We start from the raw sequence: 19,165 nt of genomic DNA, 5'->3' as shown, positions 1-19,165 counted from the left end.
CCCTGGACTGCAGCAAGCCAGGCTTTCCTGTCCATCACCAACTCCTGGAGCTTGGTGATACCATCCGACCATCTCATCCGCTGCTATTCCCTTCCCTCCTGCCTTCAATCTTTCCCAGCATCAGGGTCGTTTCAAACACGTCAGTTCTTCCCATCAGGTGGCTAAAGTATTAGAGTTTCAGCTTCATCATTAGTCCTTCCAATGAATATTCAGGACTGATCTCCTTTAGGATGACTGATTGGATCTCCTTGCAGTCCAAGGGGCTCTCAAGGAGTCTTCAACACCACAGTTCAAAAGCACCAATTCTTTGGCACTCAGCTTTCTTTATATACTCAGCTTTCAGCATGTTTGGGAAAGGGTAATAATTCAACGTGGCCAGGATATGAAGGAGTAAGTCTGGAGTAGCAAATTGGAGCAGATCTTAGACGGTCTTGTGGGTCATGCTGAGGGGTTTGGCATGTAAGGATTTTCCCCTGAGATATGACACAGCCATGAAATTAAAAGACGCTTACTCCTTGGAAGGAAAGTTATGACCAACCTAGACAGCATATTCAAAAGCAGAGACATTACTTTGCCAACAAAGGTCCGTCTAGTCAAGGCTATGGTTTTTCCAGTGGTCATGTATGGACTGTGAAGAAAGCTGAGTGCCGAAGAATTGATGCTTTTGAACTGTGGTATTGGAGAAGACTCTTGAGAGTCCCTTGGACTGCAAGGAGATCCAACCAGTCCATTCTGAAGGAGATCAGCCCTGGGATTGCTTTGGAAGGAATGATGCTAAAGCTGAAACTCCAGTACTTTGGCCACCTCATGAGAAGAGTTGACTCATTGGAAAAGACTCTGATGCTGGGAGAGATTGGGGGCAGGAGGAGAAGGGGATGACAGAGGATGAGATGGCTGGATGGCATCACTGACTCAGCGGACGTGAGTCTGAATGAACTCTGGGAGTTGGTGATGGACAGGGAGGCCTGGCGTGCTGCGATTCATGGGGTCGCAAAGAGTCGGACACGACTGAGCGACTGAACTGAACTGAATGCACATCTTTGAAAGATCACTGGCTCTGAGACACCCGTGGAAGCTCCAATGTAGGATGCAAGACTGGGGATGGGAGACACATTGGAAGACTAGCCTAGGAAGTGAGGGCTAGACAGAGGGAGAGTTGAGAAATATTTCAAAGGTTGATTCAGTGACAGGTCATAGTGACCAATAGGAGGATACAGGACCCAAAGATGTCTCTGATGCTTCACTCATTCATCAGAATCTATGGTGTGCCATTTCTGTGCTAGGCACTCTGCCAGGCACTGGGGTGTGTGTGTGTGTTTGTGTGTGTGTATAGGTTTGAATACCACATGCTCCCTGCCCCATACATGGTTTTCAGTTTAGTGGGAGCACAGATATATATTAACAGAAACTGTAGCTGTGATGCTCTATTTTTTCGAGGAAAACAGAACCCAGAGGAAGTGAGAAGAGCTGATGAAGTGGGAGGTGAACTTAGAATGGGTAGAACTAACAAAGCTGAGAGAAGAGTTTGAAAAAAAGCGTGGTCCACGGTAACAGATGCTGCTGAGAAAGTGGATAGCAAGGCTGAGGTGTCCCCCTAAGGAGGCAACAAGGATGGCATTAAGGGTCTCAGAATAGCAGGGAGGGCTGTCCATCAGATGTTTTGGGGTGTGGAGCAAAGAGGTGGTGACGATGCTGAGAAATGAATATAGCTCTTGCTTTCAGAAGCTGATCAGGAAGTGAAGAGGAGATAAGCCATGGAAAGGCAGCCTTCATAAAGATGTAGTTTTTAAGACAAAACATTTGAATATTTATGCTCATCAGGACCAGCTGTATAACTGGTGGATCCCAATGCAGAATGAAAATTCCAGTCCTCTTGTTAAATCATTTTGAGTTTAAGGACCACAATAGCAGAGCGTGAAGCCAGCGCAGGGCTCTTCTAAGAGCTGGAATTTGTACAATTAGCCCAGGTTGTGTGCCAGGAGGCCGGTCCTGATTCTCAAGGGGAAGGAGCCCAGGAAGGCAGGAAGAAGAAGGCTAGATGAGTGATACAGGCTGATCCCAGAGGAGACAGGAAGGGACTCAGGATCCAGATGGAAGTAGAGCCTTGAGCAAAAGAAAGCGAGGGCTTTGGTCATCTCTTGAGGTGGAGGAGATAGAGGATGGACATGGAAGATGGAGAGGAGGGGAGTGGGAAGGGGAGGACTTCACCCTGGAGCGATGGTCTTCTTTCCTGAATAATCTGTAGGTGAAGCAGCAGAAGCTTGTGGCAGCCTGAGACAGATGGAGGGCCACACTGAGCAGTGCTGAGAAACCTGGGGGGAGAGGGGTGGGTCATTAGGAGTGGCTGCTGCCAGGAGTGGATGGGTGGGAACATTCTAGGGACCTGCTAGGTGAGGCCAAGAAAGTAATACAGCATGGGCTGGGATTCATGTAGGGCAGAGGTGAGAAATGGGGAGGCTAGAAAGAATGGAGGTCTCCCTCACTGCGGAGAAATGAAAATGGTGATGAAAATGAGAGGGTAGGAGGCAGTGGTTCAAAGGGGATGGGATTTTAGCCTCTACCCAAGAGCTGATGGTGAGGTTGATGTACTGACCTGTCTAAAGGACTCGTGCAGAGAGAACTAGCTCTGCAGGAATGAGCAGGTGTCACGGATCATGGTTATTTTAAGAACAGGCGTAAGCCTGCACGTGCGACGGGGAGGGTCCACGGAAACGGAAGGTCACAGGTGAGTGTGAAGAGGCTAAGCGTGGGACGCGGGGTTTCTTCCCGTTGAAGGGGTGCCACATGTCACATAATCGGCTTGTTTAGACGCGGATGTTGAGAGCCACTGAGTTTATTCCACGAGACCTGCATGAGGCACGAGGGTATCCGCGACCTTGGCCATAGCCTGGTAATGGAGAGAACCGGGAGTTCTTATTGGAAACGAAGGGGGTCACCCTCGAGCAGCGAGAAGCCTCGAGGCGCGGGGCAGGCCGAGGCGGGCAGGCTGCAAACCTTCCCTCCAAGTCCCTCCGTGCCCGGTGGGTCCCTCGCTCGCCGCGGCCTCCCTGCAATTCGGTGACCCTGCCGGAAGCGCCCCTGCGGCCCCACTACATCCATTTAGGGCTTTCGCAGACCTCACTGGCCAAGAGGCCGTGGGGATGCGGAGGGTCAACCAGCATGCGCAGCCCCCGAAGCCTCCCGCCTGGCGCCCTCCTGGGCTTGTTTCTTAAGAACCGCTGCCAGCGATCGCCGGTTCACCCTCCTCCTTGGCTTCCTTCTCTCCGAGGGAAACCTCCCCGGAACCCTGCCCAGGGCTCCAGGTGGCTGCCACTACCCCGCTTGCTTTCTTGCTTGTCGGGGTGAGGTGGGGCGGGGGGCTTCCTCGCCTCCTGGTGCCCAGCTGGGGCTTTCCGAATCCAGGCAGCAGGAGCCCGGCCGCCGCCGCCTTCATCTGGAAAGAGTTAAGCCTGCTTTCAGGTGGATAAGATGCCCGAGGACGGCCATGCCCCCACCCGCCGCACACCCCGGTTCCCTTAGCTCAGAGGGGTGCAGCTCGGCCGGGGCGCCCCGGGCGGCGGGGCGCACGTGCTGCCAGGGGCCCAGGCGGCGTCCGCGCTGCGGGGTCTGCCCGCGGAGCTTTGTGTGTGGGGGGGCGGTTCGGGGGTCTTTCCGCCAGCGCACTCGGCCCAGAGCTGCGGATACTGCGCGAGCCGCTCTCCCTTTCGCGTTCCCGGCGGCGAGTGGCGTGGGTCCCGGCTGGCGCGCGGGGGACGCAGAAGGGGAGGAGCCGGCGAGCCCCGGGGAGGAGGGGGCCCGCCGGCCCCGCCCCCGTCCCGCCCCCCGCGGCCGGAGCCCGGGCTGCAGCCGGGCGCGCCGGAGCCTGCGAGCCCGCGAGCCAGCGAGCGGCGGCCGCGGCCTCCCCTGCTTGCGGTGACCCCCGTCGATCCCGGGGCCCGCGCCCCCCTGGGGCAGGGATGCATCATGGCCACGCTGGCCTGCCGGGTGCAGTTCTTGGACGATACGGACCCTTTCAACAGCACCAACTTCCCCGAGCCCAGCCGGCCGCCGCTGTTCACGTTCCGCGAGGACCTCGCGCTCGGCACCCAGCTGGCCGGGGTCCACCGACTGCTGCGGGCGCCGCACAAGGTACCGCCGGGCGGGAGGCCGGGGGGCGGGGGCGGGCTGGGCCCCTTGGGCGCAGTCCCTGCTGCGGGACGCGCCGGGGTAGGGGCGCCGCGGGCGAGCTGAGCTGGGTGCGGCCGGGGGACCAGCGCCCAAGGGCAGACCTCCCCTCTCCCCGTTAGGCAGAGGGGTCCGGGCGCGCGCCGGTTGGCTTGGGATCGCCCGGGCCGGCGAGGAGGAGCGCCCCGCGTTCCGGCCCAGAGCGGGGGCGGGCAAGGCCGAACAGGTGCGGCGCCGGCCCAAGGCGGGATGCAGAGGGTTCCCCGCGCCTCGCCGTTAGCTCGGCCGGGTGGGCGGGGTGGGCTCGGACGCCGGCGGTCGGTCCCCGCACCCGGGCGGGCGGGCGCCGAGCTCCGCGCGGAAAGAACCCGGGCCCTAGGGACTCTGTACCTTTCGAGGAGAGCCCCGAGCGACGCCCGGGACAAAACCTCTTCGACCTCTGGGGCCGCTGCAGGCGGCAGCGCGACCCTCGCGATAAAGCACGCTTCCCGGGGACCTCTCTCCTTCCTCCCGCGGGGGCGCCGCGGAGGACGCCGCCAGCGCGCAGCGATCGTGCTCAGAGCAGCCCCTTTTTCCTTAGAAGCAGGTGGTCTTGGGGGACCAGTGGCCGTGGGAGGAGGGGCGGGGGCGCCAAGGGGCGGCCCGCGCGCACAAAGCCCGAAATGAGTGACCCCTGGGAAGAATGGCTTGATTTTTTTTTTTCCTTTTTCTTTTTTAACCCTTTACGGAACAGGCATTTTGCAAAGTGTGTGTGTTGCAAAGAGAGCTGGGCAAAGCCAACCATTTAGTTTACCCAGGAGAACCCTTCCTCCCTCTTAAATAGTGTGACTGTATCTTGAATTACTTCCCTGGTACTTCCCCCCCCCCCACGCTTAGGGTTCATATCAAAGCTTGTAGATGATTTATTCTTTGAGGATCAACAACTGATAAATATTTGGAAGCGATAACACTTGATGACAAAAAGAACAAAATTAAGTTTTAAAAATTCCTTAGGTTTCCGTATGATGTTCACCTGCCTTGGAAGAAGGGAGGGAGGTTGATGTGGAAACCGGTGAACTTTGGCAGTGGTGTCTGTTGGTAGTATATCGCGGCTCCCCCTCCCCTCCCCAGCCCCCACTATTTAATGAGTAACCCGTCTTCAGGAATGAGGAGTAGGACAGTTCTGTCTCCTTTCCTCTGTGTTGGTGCAGGATGGGTAGTCCCGGGAACCCCTGTGGTCATGAAAGGTTGGGTTGGGAGATGGGGAGACAGAAAGATGTCTTGTGGATTCAGCTTATCAGGATCACTTTGTCAGTTACTTGGTTCTCCTCAATCAGTGGATTCAGTTAAAAATCTTTGCAGGGCTTCTTCAGCATCATGGTTATTTCATTCATTATGGTCTCTGATTATAGTGATCCTTGGTTGAAACCGCAGAAGACTCATAATTGTGGCCCTGTGACCTTGAAGTGGTTTCCTTGGATTTCAAACCCGGGGTTGACCTTTCAAGCTGGAAACTGACATACATTTTTATGTTTCCATGGATGAGCCCCGTAGCCTGATCCAGTGTTCCTGGTCTGGTAGGAGATCCTGATGCCCCAGCATTCTGCTTTCCTCCGCCCCTACCCCTGGGGAAGCCACAGCTCAGCAGCTGCACTGGCTCACAGGACTTTCAGCAGTGAACCCTTGTGGAATAAACGGAACCTGAAGACGTCCCACAGATACCCTTGATCCCTTGTCTTGGGGGGGTCTGGCCAGCCTCAGTCTCAGAGTCTGTTGCCGGAAGACCCCTGTCGTACCGTCAGATGTGTAGCATGGTTGTTCACGTCTAGAGCCGGCTCAGTGGCTGGTTGTATTAGCCAGGGTTCTATAAAGCAGAATTCAGGGCATTTCTGTGCCCAGGTGTGCATTACTATTGTAAAATGCTGGTTAATTTCCAGCAGGAAATCTCCCAGATTGAATGATCCATCTGTGATAGACAGAGCTAATGAGTTTTGAGTGCTTGGTATGTAGGTGTGTGCTCTACTAGGGATGTCAGAGTGGCATCTCATTTCATGTTACACGTATCTGTCAAGTGCAGACTTTTACTGGACCTGTTTGATGGATGAGGAAACTGAGGCCGAGAACAGTTGAGTAACTTAGTTTCTCTAAGAGTGGGGAGCTGATGTTGAAACCTGGTCCGTGTGACTTGAGACCCCACTGCTGTTCTGCTCTCTGGACCAGTCGTTTGGCCAGTTCAGCATCTACTCTGGCTTCCGTTCCATTAACACGGGGAGTTCCCGACTCAGTTTTCTAGGCCAGGTACTTTTTGGCCTGGGGCAAGCGAATGTTACTAGCATGAGTAAGAGCACAGAGACAGAATTGCTGACCTGGTAGAGTTCACAGCCAGAGGGGGAAACAAATTGTTACCAACCTGGCTATGATTAGCTAACGGTGAGGGAGTGGGTATGCCCCTGCCATGGGTCTCCTTGAGCCCGGCCTGGCAGGAAGATGAGTTTCTGGGGCAGAGGACTTTCTGGGTGGTGAGAGGGGAAAAGCGTGACTGTGAAACTTTGGAAAGTCTTAGCATCCTCAGCCATCTGACCTGGGAGTGCAGACTTCTGCTCGAAGTAGATGGTACACACAGAAAAGCGTGCAGGCTCTGAGTGAGCAGCTAGATGAATTTTCACTAAGTGGACACACCTGTGTAACATGCCCCTCAAAGACCCTGCAGAGGGTCTTAATTTGTAAAGTTCCCCTAAGGAGTCTGTGCTGGGAACCTCTGAACTGGTTTACCACTCACATCCTTCCCAGCCCAAGCTTGAGCCTATGTATCTTTTCCTAACCTTGGGAAGTATGTATAAATGTATCTTTTGTTTGCTGACGCCATTCGAAATTAGTTGTTCATTTAAACCATTGACTTGGACAGAAACAACACATTGTTCTTATAATGTTTTATTTTTTTTTTCCAAGCTGCTAGACTGAAGCCTCCCCTCCCCCCAGCTTTTTATAGTAGTTCCTTGAGGATGATTAAATGAATGATTAGTCTAATAATAAAAAGGTCAGTACAGAGAATAGGTGCGGTCTTCTCACTGGGGAGATGTTTATTCTGGTGGTTATATGTTTTATCTGGACTATGCGAGGCCTTTTGTTTTCAAATGCTGCATGAACAGGTGTTTATTTCTGGTTTAGTGCCTTAGAAAGAATTGTAATCATAGGACTTCTAATTTAGAAAAAACTGTGCAGTGCAGTAGAATTAACAGAATCATGGACCTTTCAAAGCATGAATGTATTTGGATTGATTGGTGCTAAAGGCAAAGACTCTTAAGGATTTTTATTTCTTTTTGAGAGGCAAACTGAAATTGTAGAACATTACAGAAAAGTGCTAACTAGCGTGTGTGTCAAAATGGCAATTATGGCCTAATCATTTAATTCCGGAAATGTTTCCGTGGCTGCTGCGGACTACAGAGTAGAGAACGATAGCTCCCAGGTTCTGGCCACTTGCCTGCGCCAGGCGCTGTCCCAGACATGCATCCTTCTGCCAAGCCCGAGACCACCCCATGGGTCAGGCACTGGGACATTGCATCTCAAAGCGAAGAGCCCGAAGCAAAAAAAAAGTCAGCGGGCCCTGTGAGTGGGCGGTTCCAGGACCGGCATTTGGCACCAGGTCCGAGCCCTTAGTGACTCTCCTTTTGGGTCTTGAGTTTCCTCCTTCCAGGCAGCCCGCCCACGTTCCAGAGCTCCGTCCTCTCATTGGATTAGCCTGGACGGTGCCCTGTTCCTTCCTTTCTCACTGCCTTTCTCTTTGTGGTTCCCTTGGTGCCTCGGCTACACCACCTGCAAGACAGCTGATTGCTGTGAGGATCGGAACCTTGGTCCTCCGCATGTGGACTGGGTGTCACCTGGGCTCTGAGAAATGCACTCTCAGGCTTCCCCCAGCCTGCGGAGTCAGAATGTGTGTTTTCTCAAGATGCATCGAAGATTCCTGTGCACACTGCTGTCTGGGCAGCGGGGACTAGAGGTCTTTTAGGTTAGACTCAGTACAGGGCTAAGAGGGTTTTCCATGCGCCCCCTGTTCACACATAGCTGCCTTGAGGGTAAAGACCTGGCTGCCCAGTTCTCCAGGGTTCTCCCTGAGGCTGAGCAGCACTAAGACGAAGCGTGCACTGAGTTGATTGACGGGCGTCAGTTTTAGAACACAAATCCACTGGTATTACTGCTCTAATGAATTTCCACCTTAATCCTCTTAAGGGACACATCTGTTTGTTACATTACATTAAGATTTTTTAAAGATGAGGTCATTAGTAAAGTTGGCCAGTGTGTTCTGTCACACAGCATCTTAGGACAAAACTGTTTGAGAATATTGTATGAACAGCTATGGGCGTCTCCAACCCGAGATGACTCCCAGTCTATTGTAATTAGCTCAGTTGGTTGGAGCTGGGCTATTGAGATCAGGCTCATGGGATTGAACCCTTTACGGGTCAGTTGGCTTTGTGCCATGCATGGCCACAACTGCATCAGGATCCCAGTTGGATGTCCAGCGGGTGCAGGTATGGCTCCCTGCCAGGGTCTGGGTGGGGGTGGTCTGGCAGAAATCTTTGGGGGCGAAGGGCTAACGTATAATGGGCTTGCCCCAGGCACTTTTCAGTGAGCCTCGGTGTTACAACCCCATTGACCTCACAAGAGTTAGTGCAGACCAACAGTGGTGTCTGCAGTTAATGGATGAGGAAACTGAGGCACAGGGAGCTTAGGCAGGTTGTCTAAGGTCACACTACTTTTAAGTGGAGGAGCTGGGATTTAAGGTCAAGTCTTTTTTTACTCCGGAGCCTGTAGCCAACTGTGTCCCATTATTAGAAAACCGGCAGAGCACATGCTCTCCGTGCTGGGCGAGGGGAGGGTGGAGGGGGCTGCCTGTCACAGGCTGTGAGTTAAGTTGGTGAGCTCTGCTACGTCCTTCAGTGCAGAAGCTCTGGGGAGTCTGTGCCTCTTGCCCTCGGAGTCCAATCTGCTTCCCTCTGGAAAACACAGTACTGCCTTTTCCCTCCTCCTCTGGACTCTGAAATGTTCGTCTTTAACGGTGGCAGATTTAAAACTGATTAACATGCTGAAACCAACTCAGGAGCAACCCCCGCCCCCCGACCTCCAGCCTTCTTTCCCCTCCATGGTTTATTTCCCTCTGAAGTGTCCCTGCAACCTTCCTGTCCTCAGATGGAGGACAGTCACCTCCTGCAACCTCCACACTGTGCCTCCTGCAGCTGATGCCCCATTGCCTGTGTGCGCCAGCTCAGGAGGGTCCCGGCTTTAAACCTGGTTTTCTAATCTGAGTAGCTGGTCCCACGTCTGTGGGGCATTTCCAGTCTTGAGTTTGTCAGCATCTGGTCCTTTACGGAGGCAATCAGACCGCTTTTTGTTTTGTTTTAGCTATTTTATTGGGTTGTGTTTCTGTGCCTTGTTCTTAACTAAGAAAGAAAGAATGGGGGAAATTGTTACAGTGAATGTTAAACCTCACCACAGGGATGTAATCAACAAAATCCAGATTGGGGGAAATTATAGTTTCTCTAACAAATAAATGGTAAAGGAGAAGATGGAGATGGAAGGAAACCTTAGATTAAAAGAGATTTAAGAGATATATCCACCAGTTGCAATGTGTGGCTCTAACTGGATGCTGATTCAAACAAACACATTACAAACAAATATTTGAGACCATTGGGGAAACCTGAACAATGACTTTTTGATATTAAAAATTATTAAAGTTAAGTTAATACAAATAAAATGAATAACAACATTTAACATTAAAATTATTAAAGTATAATAATATTGTGCTGCGTTTAAAAGAAAAGTTTGTGTGTTTCAGAGATACATACTGAAATATTTATAGATGAAATCATATAATTTGCTTCAAAATAATCTTGGTTGAGGGGCAAGAAGTAGGTGGGTGAGTATATAGAGGAAACAAGATAGACTGTGAGTTAGAGCTAGATTATAGATATATGGGTGCGTCATTATACTATTTTCCGTACTTTTTCATATATTTAACTTTTTTTTAATAAAAGAGATGAAAACTAGGTTATGGGTTCTAACGCTCCCTTTGGGTTCACAGTCCTTTCGTTAGTGTCACTGAGTGTCCTAAGTGTGTTTGCTATGACTGCGATGGCCAATCAGCAAATTTTTTTTGTAGTGCCTCTACTGATATTTAAACCCAGTGTTCCCATCCTTGACCCCCTACTGCTCTATCTGTAGTTTAATTAAATGAAAGAGAAAGGAAAGGAAAGTGAAGTCGCTCGCATTTACTATAACTTGTGCTACACCCTGGACACCTGGCTTCCAACCTTCCCGACCACCGTGAGGGGACTTCTGCCCTCTGACGTCATCACGCAGGCTGCAGGCAGCGGGAGGGGTGTGAGTGGCGGACCCGCGGGGAAGCAGCTGACTGACCGCCACCTGAGGGGCACCGTCTCCACTGCCTCCCTGACTTCCATCTTGTCCACAGCTTCAGCGGGTGTTTCTGGGCTCCCTGATCCCCTAAGTAGTGTATTCTTGGGCTAACATTCCCACCCCCACCCCCACTGGCTTACCATAGTTTATAGCAAGCCTTGATGGAGTGAGGTGGAGGTTCCCTCCTTGCCTGGGAACCTGGCCATTAATAGGAAAAAATGAAAACTTAGAGCTGGGGTCCATTCATCGGGTTTTAATGGAGGGAACAGTGTAGGAATCAGGCTCCTGTGACCAGCTAAGGAGGAAACAGGGTCAGAGCATGGCCCTTCTCTGCTCCTAACCTCCCTCAGCGCCCCCTGCCATTCAGGGTCACCCAGCCCCTTGAGGGGCTGGCCTGCTGCTCCCTGAGGTTTGGATGGTTGGTTGGTTTCCTAGTCTGCTTGGTTTACTGGTCTAGCCCTAGAACTTGGAACAGTGCCTGGCACACTGTTCATATAAATAGCTGTTGAATGATTGAATTATCAAAGGCATTAGAGTCGAAGAGGGGTCTTCTCACCCAGCTATGTCCATGCAGAAGTCCCTTCTGTGAAGCCTCTGGTCAGACATGTTCTAGCTGCTTCTCCTTGGATGATAGAGAGCAGTTGGCGCCCTCCCTTCAAGGGAGGCCTTTCTTCACTTCAAAAAAAAATTATTTTTTAAATTGAAGGATAATTGCTTTACACAGAATTGTGTTGTTTTCTGTCAAACCTCAACATGAATCAGCCATAGGTATACATATGTCCTCTCCCTCTTGAACCTCCCTCCCATGTCCCTCTCCATCCCACTCCTCTGGTGGTGGTTTAATCACTAAATCGTGGCCTACTCTTGTGACCCCATGGACCAGGCTCTTCTGTCCATGGAATTTCCCAGGCAAGAGTATTGGAGTGGGTTGCCATTTCCTTCTCTACTGGATCTTCCCGACCTAGGGATCAAACCAGAGTCTCCTGCATTGCAGGCAGATTATTTACCCTGAACTAGCTGGGAAGCCCCTAGGTTGTTGCAGAGTCCCTGTTTGAGTTCCCTGAGACACAGCAAATTCCCACTGGTTATCTATTTTACATATGGTAATGTAACTTTCTCCATTTTTGAACTTCATTTGTTAAAATTTATTCTTTGTTTGTCCCTGATTTTCACCGGGAAAGGTGGATCCTCATATCCCCACAGATGGGGATGAAAGTGGATCATTAATTGCCTGAGTGAGTCCAAGAGGATGGAAATAGGATGGATAAGGCAGAAGAGCCATGACCTCAGGGTTTGGTAAGTAGAGTGACCTGTGACCTGCAAATAGTGCTGGAAGGAGTTATGGAAAGTGTGGATACTTTTCCCAGTGATGACAGAAGTAAAAAGCTGCTTTCTCTTTGTGTTAAAGCTGAGTCGTCTGGATTGTTTTTATTACTCAAATCAATGTGTGTATCTTGATATGTGTATGTCTGGTACCCTAAGGCATCTTCACACTTGCAGTTCCATTTTGCTGTTTGTGTGGAATTAGGGAGACATTGCTGGGGAGAGGTTACAGCTAACAAAGCTAGATTCAAGGAGGGGAAGGCCAGAGAGCAAAGAGTCTGTCCTTATGAAACAAGCAAAGCATCTGTTCCCATCACAGAATGAGCCTGTGTATGTATTTTGAGACTGTAGAAAAGCACACTGAAGAAATAGAAATCACCTTTCTTACCACCCAAAGGGAGCTATTCTTAACCTTTTCTACCAGAATTAAAATATAGCATTATATCTGCGTGGTGTATCATCTTTAACGTATGTACCACGGCCCATGTCAGCATTGCTCTGTGAGGGAAAAGTCTGTTTTCTCCAGTGTTTATTTGTCCTGTGTGTGTGTGTGTGTTAAGTTGCTTTAGTTGTGTCTGACTCTTTGAGACCAGACTGACTCTTTGGACTGTAGCCTGCCAGGCTCCTTTGTCAATGGGATTCCTTAGGCAAGAATACTGGAGTGGGCTGCCATGCCCTCTTCCAGGGGATCTTCCCCACCCAGGGATTGAACCTGTGTCTCTTATGTCTCCTGCACTGGCAAGTGGGTTCTTTACTACTAGCGCCACCTGGGAAGCCTTGCTTTTCTGGTAAAGGCACTAATCCCATGGTTGGGGGGGGGGGGGTCCTACCCTCATGACCTTATTTAAACCTAATTACTGCCCAAAGGCCGTGATAGCATCACATTGAGGAGTAGGGCCTCAACATATTGCAGAGACACATTGCCTTCCTGACAGCCAACACAAGTTATAAAATTGTACATATGGAAATGTAGGTAAGAAATGTTTAAGATGGAACGAGTAGCTTCCTTCTCCCAGACCTGCTCGCTACACCCCTTCTGTGTCTCCCTCTTTGGAAGCACCATGAGAACTGCTCGGCAGCCTCAGCTCCTCTGCGCCTATCTCATCCCTTGCTTTCCACTCCCGATTTATCCGGGCTCCCATCTGGACTCTGTATATAAGTGCTCTGATCTACCCCCCAACCTGCTTTTTCTGCTGCCGCCGCCGCCTTCTTGCTGGTGGTTCCCCATTATTATCAGGGTAAAGTCGCAGCTTGTCACAGGACACCCAGGCCTCTCTGGGACCGTCTGCCACTCCCAGTCGGTCCTGACCGTCCTTCCCTTCCCATCCCTCCCCATCCCTCACTGTGCTGAAATGCTTGCAGTTTCACAGAGAGGCTGCCCTGGTGGTTCAAGCCCGTAGCTCTCCCCAGTCTGCCCCCCCAGCCTCCAGCCTGGAGGGAGACCGTGCCTGCGGGTCATCTCTGCTGCCTTTCCTGGCCCCCTCCCCGTCCCGTGCAGGCCCCTCGCCCCCTCCCACCTGTGACGCTCTGGTTCTTCATCCCTTCTCAGCATCTCCCCACCAGCTATAAACCTTCAGTAGCAAAGGTGCATTTCAACTCCCCACGCAGCTCAGAGTTCCTCAAACAGTGCCTGATACCCAATAAGCCCCAATAAAAGAACCAAAGAAGGTTAAGTGAAACAAGTGCAGGCTGTATTTATATACACGATGCCTGCAACCGGAGGGCCTTCAAGAGCCAGTATCCTCACACCTTTGTCAGGTTCCTAATCTCCAAACATGACTTGCATGTCATAATTTCCCTCACAAACTGGCTGAGTGAGGTATACAACCAGCTCTTCCGAGCCTCAAAACCTTATTTTCTGGCCTCTTCCACACCAAGCCCAGGCCATACCCTGAGGCAGGAAGCCTGGGATTGGCCAGAGAAGGCTCACTGTTGGTCAGCATCGTTTCTTGTTGCGTTGGCAGGGGTGGGTGCGTGCTCCGGGGCCCTCCTGGGTGGGGGTCGTGAGGTCTGCTCCGTGGGGCCAGGCTCGAGGCCTGCAGGGCCAGGTGGGGGAGCACTGACTTATGCCCATTTTCCCGTTTGTCCCCGAGTTTTCCTGGTTCACTGCTGCTGCCCAGGCTGGGCGTGGGGAGGGTGAGGAGAGTTGTGAGCTGGTGTGTGTGTCTGGGGTGGGCGGTGGGGGACAGAGGTGGCCACAGTGGGTGGTGGGGACTCCGAGCAGAGGGTGGATCTGGGAGACTGGTGGGGTGCCCGCAGAGTCCAGCCACCCTTCTCACCCCCGGGGGAGATTCAGCCCTTTGCCAACCACGGTGGCTATGGGGAGATTTTATTTCAGGCGGTGGCACTCACCTAAGAGGGATCTATTACCCCTTCTCAGGATCAGATCATAGCTGCAGCCACAAGAGAGCCTGGCTAGCTTCAGATCACAGCTTCCATAAATCACCAGCACCTCTGGCTTCTTCTGCCTGACCAGGGAGTTTCTCAGTGGCTGGTGTCTGAGTGCCCCGTGCCTGGAGGTGAGGAGGCCCATCTAGTCTTGGGGGTCTCCCATTCAGATTTAGCAGGGCTGGGTGTCTGGGGGCAGGGAAAAGAGAGCAGCTGGGCACCCTGTCCAGAACAATAGTCACGGATATGAGTGGTTTTTTGTTCCCAGAATTGGGTGCATTTTTGTGGACGGTGATTCATCCCTGAATATGCCAGGAGCAGAACCACGGCGTGTCTGTGCAGTTCACAAGGCGCTGGGACGCAGGCTCGCCTGGCTGGTCCTCACACGGCCCTGCAGGAGGGGGAGATGGGCTATGTAGGCCCCGTCTCCAAGTTGAGAAAACTAAAGTCACGTTACTTTCAGGACCGACACACAAAGATGGCTAGAGCTCACATACATGTCTTTTGACTTCAGGCTCACTACGGAGTGAACACAACTAGGGGGATATTTCTGCTGAGTTCATAGACTGAGTTCATAGTTCAGGTGATTATTTATTTCATTTTTTTTGAGGGCTGAGGAGCAGGCGGGGCTGAGTGGGAAGCTTTATTTCTGTCGATGCCACTGATCCCAGCACATGATAATCATCTCCTTTATTGTGGTGCTTGGTTGGAGAAATAAGTCAGAAAAGTGAAATGGCCTCTGAAGCAGCATGTGACTCACGTCTGAGTGTAATGTAGGCAGCCTGGCCTGTAGCAGCATCAGAAGTGGGAAAACTCCATGTGGACTGCACAGTCCAGAAAGCCTCCTGGAGAGAGTGGTGGGGTGAGTGGGTGAAAGGAAACGGGAAGGCCGTCCATGCGGGTGAGAAGCAGATGGGAGGCGTGTGGAGATCAAGTGCGGATGGCTCTGGGTGAGTAAGAAGGGCCTGCCAGCTGTGAGCACACGACTGAGAAGTTACTTCCATTCCATGTAGTGGAAACATGAAGGGAAAGAAAGGGAACAGGAGAAAAAGCCAGAAATTTGGGAAGGAAAAGATTCCAGAGAAAAATCGAGGGAAGGGAGAAACAGGGAAAGGAAGACAGAGTAGGATGGTCAGGCAGTGACCGCAAAGCCACCTTGTGACGAATTCCTGGGAGGACGAAGAGCTCGGGACCTGGCCTGGGCCCTGGGGCAGGGTCTCCCAAAGCCCACGGCCACGTCACGGCTGATTCCTGGTGGGCTGAGGAGCTCGCCAGCGAGGCTTCAGGTATGACCCTTTCTCCCACCTTCCTCGCTTTCGTGGGTGTCTGCTCAGTGTCAGGCTCTGTTGGGGCCAACGCAGGCACCAGAGTGAGTGAAACAAGAGTGGGTGAAGTGGCTGGGCCCCAGGTCTGGCCCGCTCCCTCTCCTCACACTTTGGAACTTAGCATCTCCCTTGTGGGGCTGTCGTGAACAAAACCAAAAATGCATCGTGCTGTTGCGTGTCCCTGGGGACTGCCACTTGGCTTTCGTGGTCTCCAGCCCTACTGCTCCGTGGGCCTGGGCAGGCTGTGCTTCTGTTTCCCTGGACAGCACCCCCCCCCCCCCGCCACCCCCGTCCTCCCCTCCCTTGTCTCCCCCGCCTCCCTGCCGCTGCAGAGACAAAGCAGAACCTTCATCCGCAGCTCCTGCCCCAACTAGCCTGTGTGCCCCCTCCACGTCCCCCGTCCTTCCCGCCAGGGGAGCTGTGTCCCCTCTCCTGGCTGGGTCAGGCCCCTTTCCACTGGACCTTCAACCCCTGCTTTCCTCTGGGATCCCTGCTTGACTTGCAAGGGACTAACACCTCCTTCATCCATCCTTCCACCTCCCTTCCTGTCTTCTGCCTTCACCCCTCCTCCAACCCAAGTGTCTTTCGAGCTTGTCTGAGCCCCTCCGTCTGGCTGCCTCCCCACTAGCCCAGCCACAGTGCCCTTGCAGTGGCGGCTGTGTGCTCTGACTCTGCCACCCCGGGGACTGTAGCCTGCCTGGCTCTTCTGTCCATGGGGTTCTCCTGGCCTGGGTTGTCATTTCCTTCTCCAGGGGATCTTCCCGACCCAGAGATTGAACCCAGGTCACTTGCAGCTCCTACGCTGGCAGGCGATTCTTTTACCACTTGTGCCACCTTGTCACTCATGCCCAGACACCCTCCAGCCTTTATCTCACTTAGTCTCTAAGCAGCACTTGCTGTTCCCGAGGATCTCCTCTGAGGAACGCTCGCTGTCCCAAGTGTGATGGTGAGCGATCCACCTTGCCTGAGCTCTTCAAGCGTTCCGCTCCCTCCTGCCCTCAGCTCTGTCCCAGGATCAGGCTTTCTTGCAGCTTACGTCCTTTCCTGGGCAGCTTCCGAGGGCTTTCTGACAGCCCCCTAGTTGGCATCTGGGGCCCCACGCTATCTTGAGTCCAGTTCCCCAGCTGCCCCAGACAGCTCCTCTTGGGTGTCCTGGGGACGTTGAATGCACACTGTGTCCACGTGGGATTGTGATATCTTCCCCCAGACCCATTCTGCCTCAGTGAGGAACATGACTGTCGACCAGCTGCCCAAACCCAGAACCGCCCCCCAACCCTGACTCTCATCTCTTAGCTGTCGCAGTCTGGTGATTCTGGCACTTCTCTCCCCATTCCGTGGATAGTTCTTGGCTATAGCAAGTGCTCAGTAGAGGATGAAATGGATGAAGAATAGACACGATGGTATATCAGGAAATATCTGTCACATGGCAGTTGTCCTTGGCTGTGAACACATCACTCCGAAGCACAGAAGCACTCTTAAGTTACTTATAACAGCATTTTTATTATTGCTCACGATTTCCTTGGACCAGGAATTTTTGGGACAACTGAGCACTTTTGGCTCAGGGTCTCTCATGAGGCTGCAGTGAGGTGATGGTGGGGCCCAGGACCATCTCAGAGGCTCTTCAGTTGAAAGTTTGGTGTCCGGACCAGGAAGATGCGAGTAACTGGGAGTTCCTTGGGCATCTCTCTATGTCTCTTTGGTGTCTCTACCAGATACCTTTAGCATGGCAGCTTCCAGATAGCTAGACTTCTTATGTGGCCATTCAGGGCTCTAAAGAGCGAGGACCAGGATCAGGTGATGTTGTATCACTTTTCCTAACCATCCATCTCCTTGCACTGTGCTCCTTAGAATCAAATTGCCAAGCCTGGCCCACATTCAAGGGCCAGGGAACTAGATACCATTGTTTTCTGGGAGAAGTGTCAAAGAATTTGTGAACTTTTGAAAAAGAAATCTATATACAGTGAAATCCATTTTTATTTTTGATGTTCAGTCCTGTGAATTTTAATATACCTATTGGCTTTTTAATTGAAGTATAATTGACTTAGGATATTTTAGTCATATCAAGTGTACAGTATTGTGATTCAGTACATTTTTGGAGGTTATGCACCAGAACAAGTGTAGATTCTGTAACTACCACAGGATACAGAGCAATTCCAGCAATGTGGAGGATTTCCTAGGCCTTCCCTTTGTAGTCAGACACCCCCTTACCCCCATCCCTCGTAAACAGGGATCTGTTCTCTCCTTATAGCTTTGCTCTTTCCCAGAAAGCCATCCATAGAAATAAAATCATTTGTATGTAACCTTTAGAGACTGGCTTATCTCACTCTGCACAGTACCCCTGTGATCCATCTAAGGTGAATTGGTGGCTCATTTATTTTTCATGCCGAGAGAGATTCCATTGTATGGCTGAACCAGTTTTGGCTCAGTGATAAAGAATCCGTCTGCAATGAGGGAGATGCAGGAAACGGAGGTTCCGTCCCTGGGTTGGGAAGATCCCCTGGTGGAGGGCATGTCAATCCACTCCAGTATTCTTGCCTGGAGAATCCCATGGACAGAGGAGCCTGGTGGGCTACAGTCCATGGGGTTGCAGAGAGTCGGACACGATTGGAGCAGCTGAGCACGCATGCACCGGTTTGTTTATCCTTTCACTTGTTCAAGGGCATCTGTGTTGTTTCTAATTTTTTGTGGTTACAAATAAAGCTGCTCTACGCATTTGATCTGGAGGCTGATCTCTTTGCTTCTTTATGTCATACCACCGTTTCTGCTCTACTGATTTGGGTGGAGATTTTATGGGAACATAAATTTTCATTTTGCTAGGATAAATCCCTAGAATTGGGATGACTTTTTGGCAGAGGTTTACCTGGCTCTTTTCTTAGCAGGACTGTCAGGAGGTTTTTACTTCTTGGGCAAATTACCCTCGGTCAGAAGAATTTGTTATTTGAGTCTTTGGACTTCAGACTATAATTACTTTTGAAAACACTGCCCACAGAAAGGACCATTCATTTAAAAGTCGCTTACAGTTATTCTTTATTTTTAAGGCTTCAAGGCCCTACCGTGGCTGGATCGGGGTGTCCCCCCCCCCAGCCTGGTCCCCCTGAGGGCTGACGTCACCTTGCACTCCTGCCACACTCTCATCCTGCAACTCTACAAAGGGGCGATGACCCCATGGAGCACAAATCACCCGAAATTCCGCAGTTGGCAAAATACCATAAATAAATGAAGAGCAGCCTTGGAGAATGCTAGCATATGAAAACTGCACTTTGATCACGGAGTGTAGAGATGAAGTAAGCAGAAGTGGGGGCAGGGTAGGAAACTGAGGGTGTGCTTCTCTTCCCCTGAAAGTCAGAGACCAGGCCTGAAGTGAGGGAGGTGGCTGGGAACCATGGGAGAGGTGGCATATTTAAGTTCAGAGGCGATAATATGAAAGATCCAGTTTTTGAACGACTTTGACCTCTTTACCAAGGGAAAGCTCCATGTCCAGAAGGTCACTAAGATCTCAAGATGTCCTTCATCTGAGCTTTCTGCTCACCCTGTTTGTGCTTGGCTGGATGAAACTCCCAGCCTGGGAGCCTGCC

The 19,165-nt window shown here is 51.7% G+C and overlaps 1 protein-coding gene across 22 annotated transcripts in view; it reads left to right on the top strand.

Moving 5' to 3' along the window:
• The first annotated feature begins 3,821 nt into the window (after nucleotides 1-3,821).
• FHOD3 (formin homology 2 domain containing 3) overlaps nucleotides 3,822-19,165 on the top strand; it is a 530,360-nt gene continuing 515,016 nt past the window's right edge. For 18 of the 22 annotated variants that reach the window (XM_069568680.1, XM_069568678.1, XM_069568677.1 and 15 more), the window contains exon 1: nucleotides 3,824-4,128. In XM_069568680.1, the coding sequence (XP_069424781.1) occupies nucleotides 3,964-4,128 (165 nt within the window). In that variant the 5' untranslated portion in view covers nucleotides 3,824-3,963. Of the gene's footprint in view, nucleotides 4,129-19,165 lie in introns of all 22 variants that reach the window. The other 4 variants (XM_069568681.1, XM_069568674.1, XM_069568673.1 and 1 more) reach the window with 2 other exon arrangements.

The sequence above is a fragment of the Ovis canadensis genome, chromosome 23 (genome assembly GCF_042477335.2).
Source record: "Ovis canadensis isolate MfBH-ARS-UI-01 breed Bighorn chromosome 23, ARS-UI_OviCan_v2, whole genome shotgun sequence".
NCBI classification, from domain to species: domain Eukaryota; kingdom Metazoa; phylum Chordata; class Mammalia; order Artiodactyla; family Bovidae; genus Ovis; species Ovis canadensis.
The sequence above is the reverse complement of the archived record's forward strand: the minus strand, read 5'-3'. Positions and strand labels throughout refer to the sequence as shown.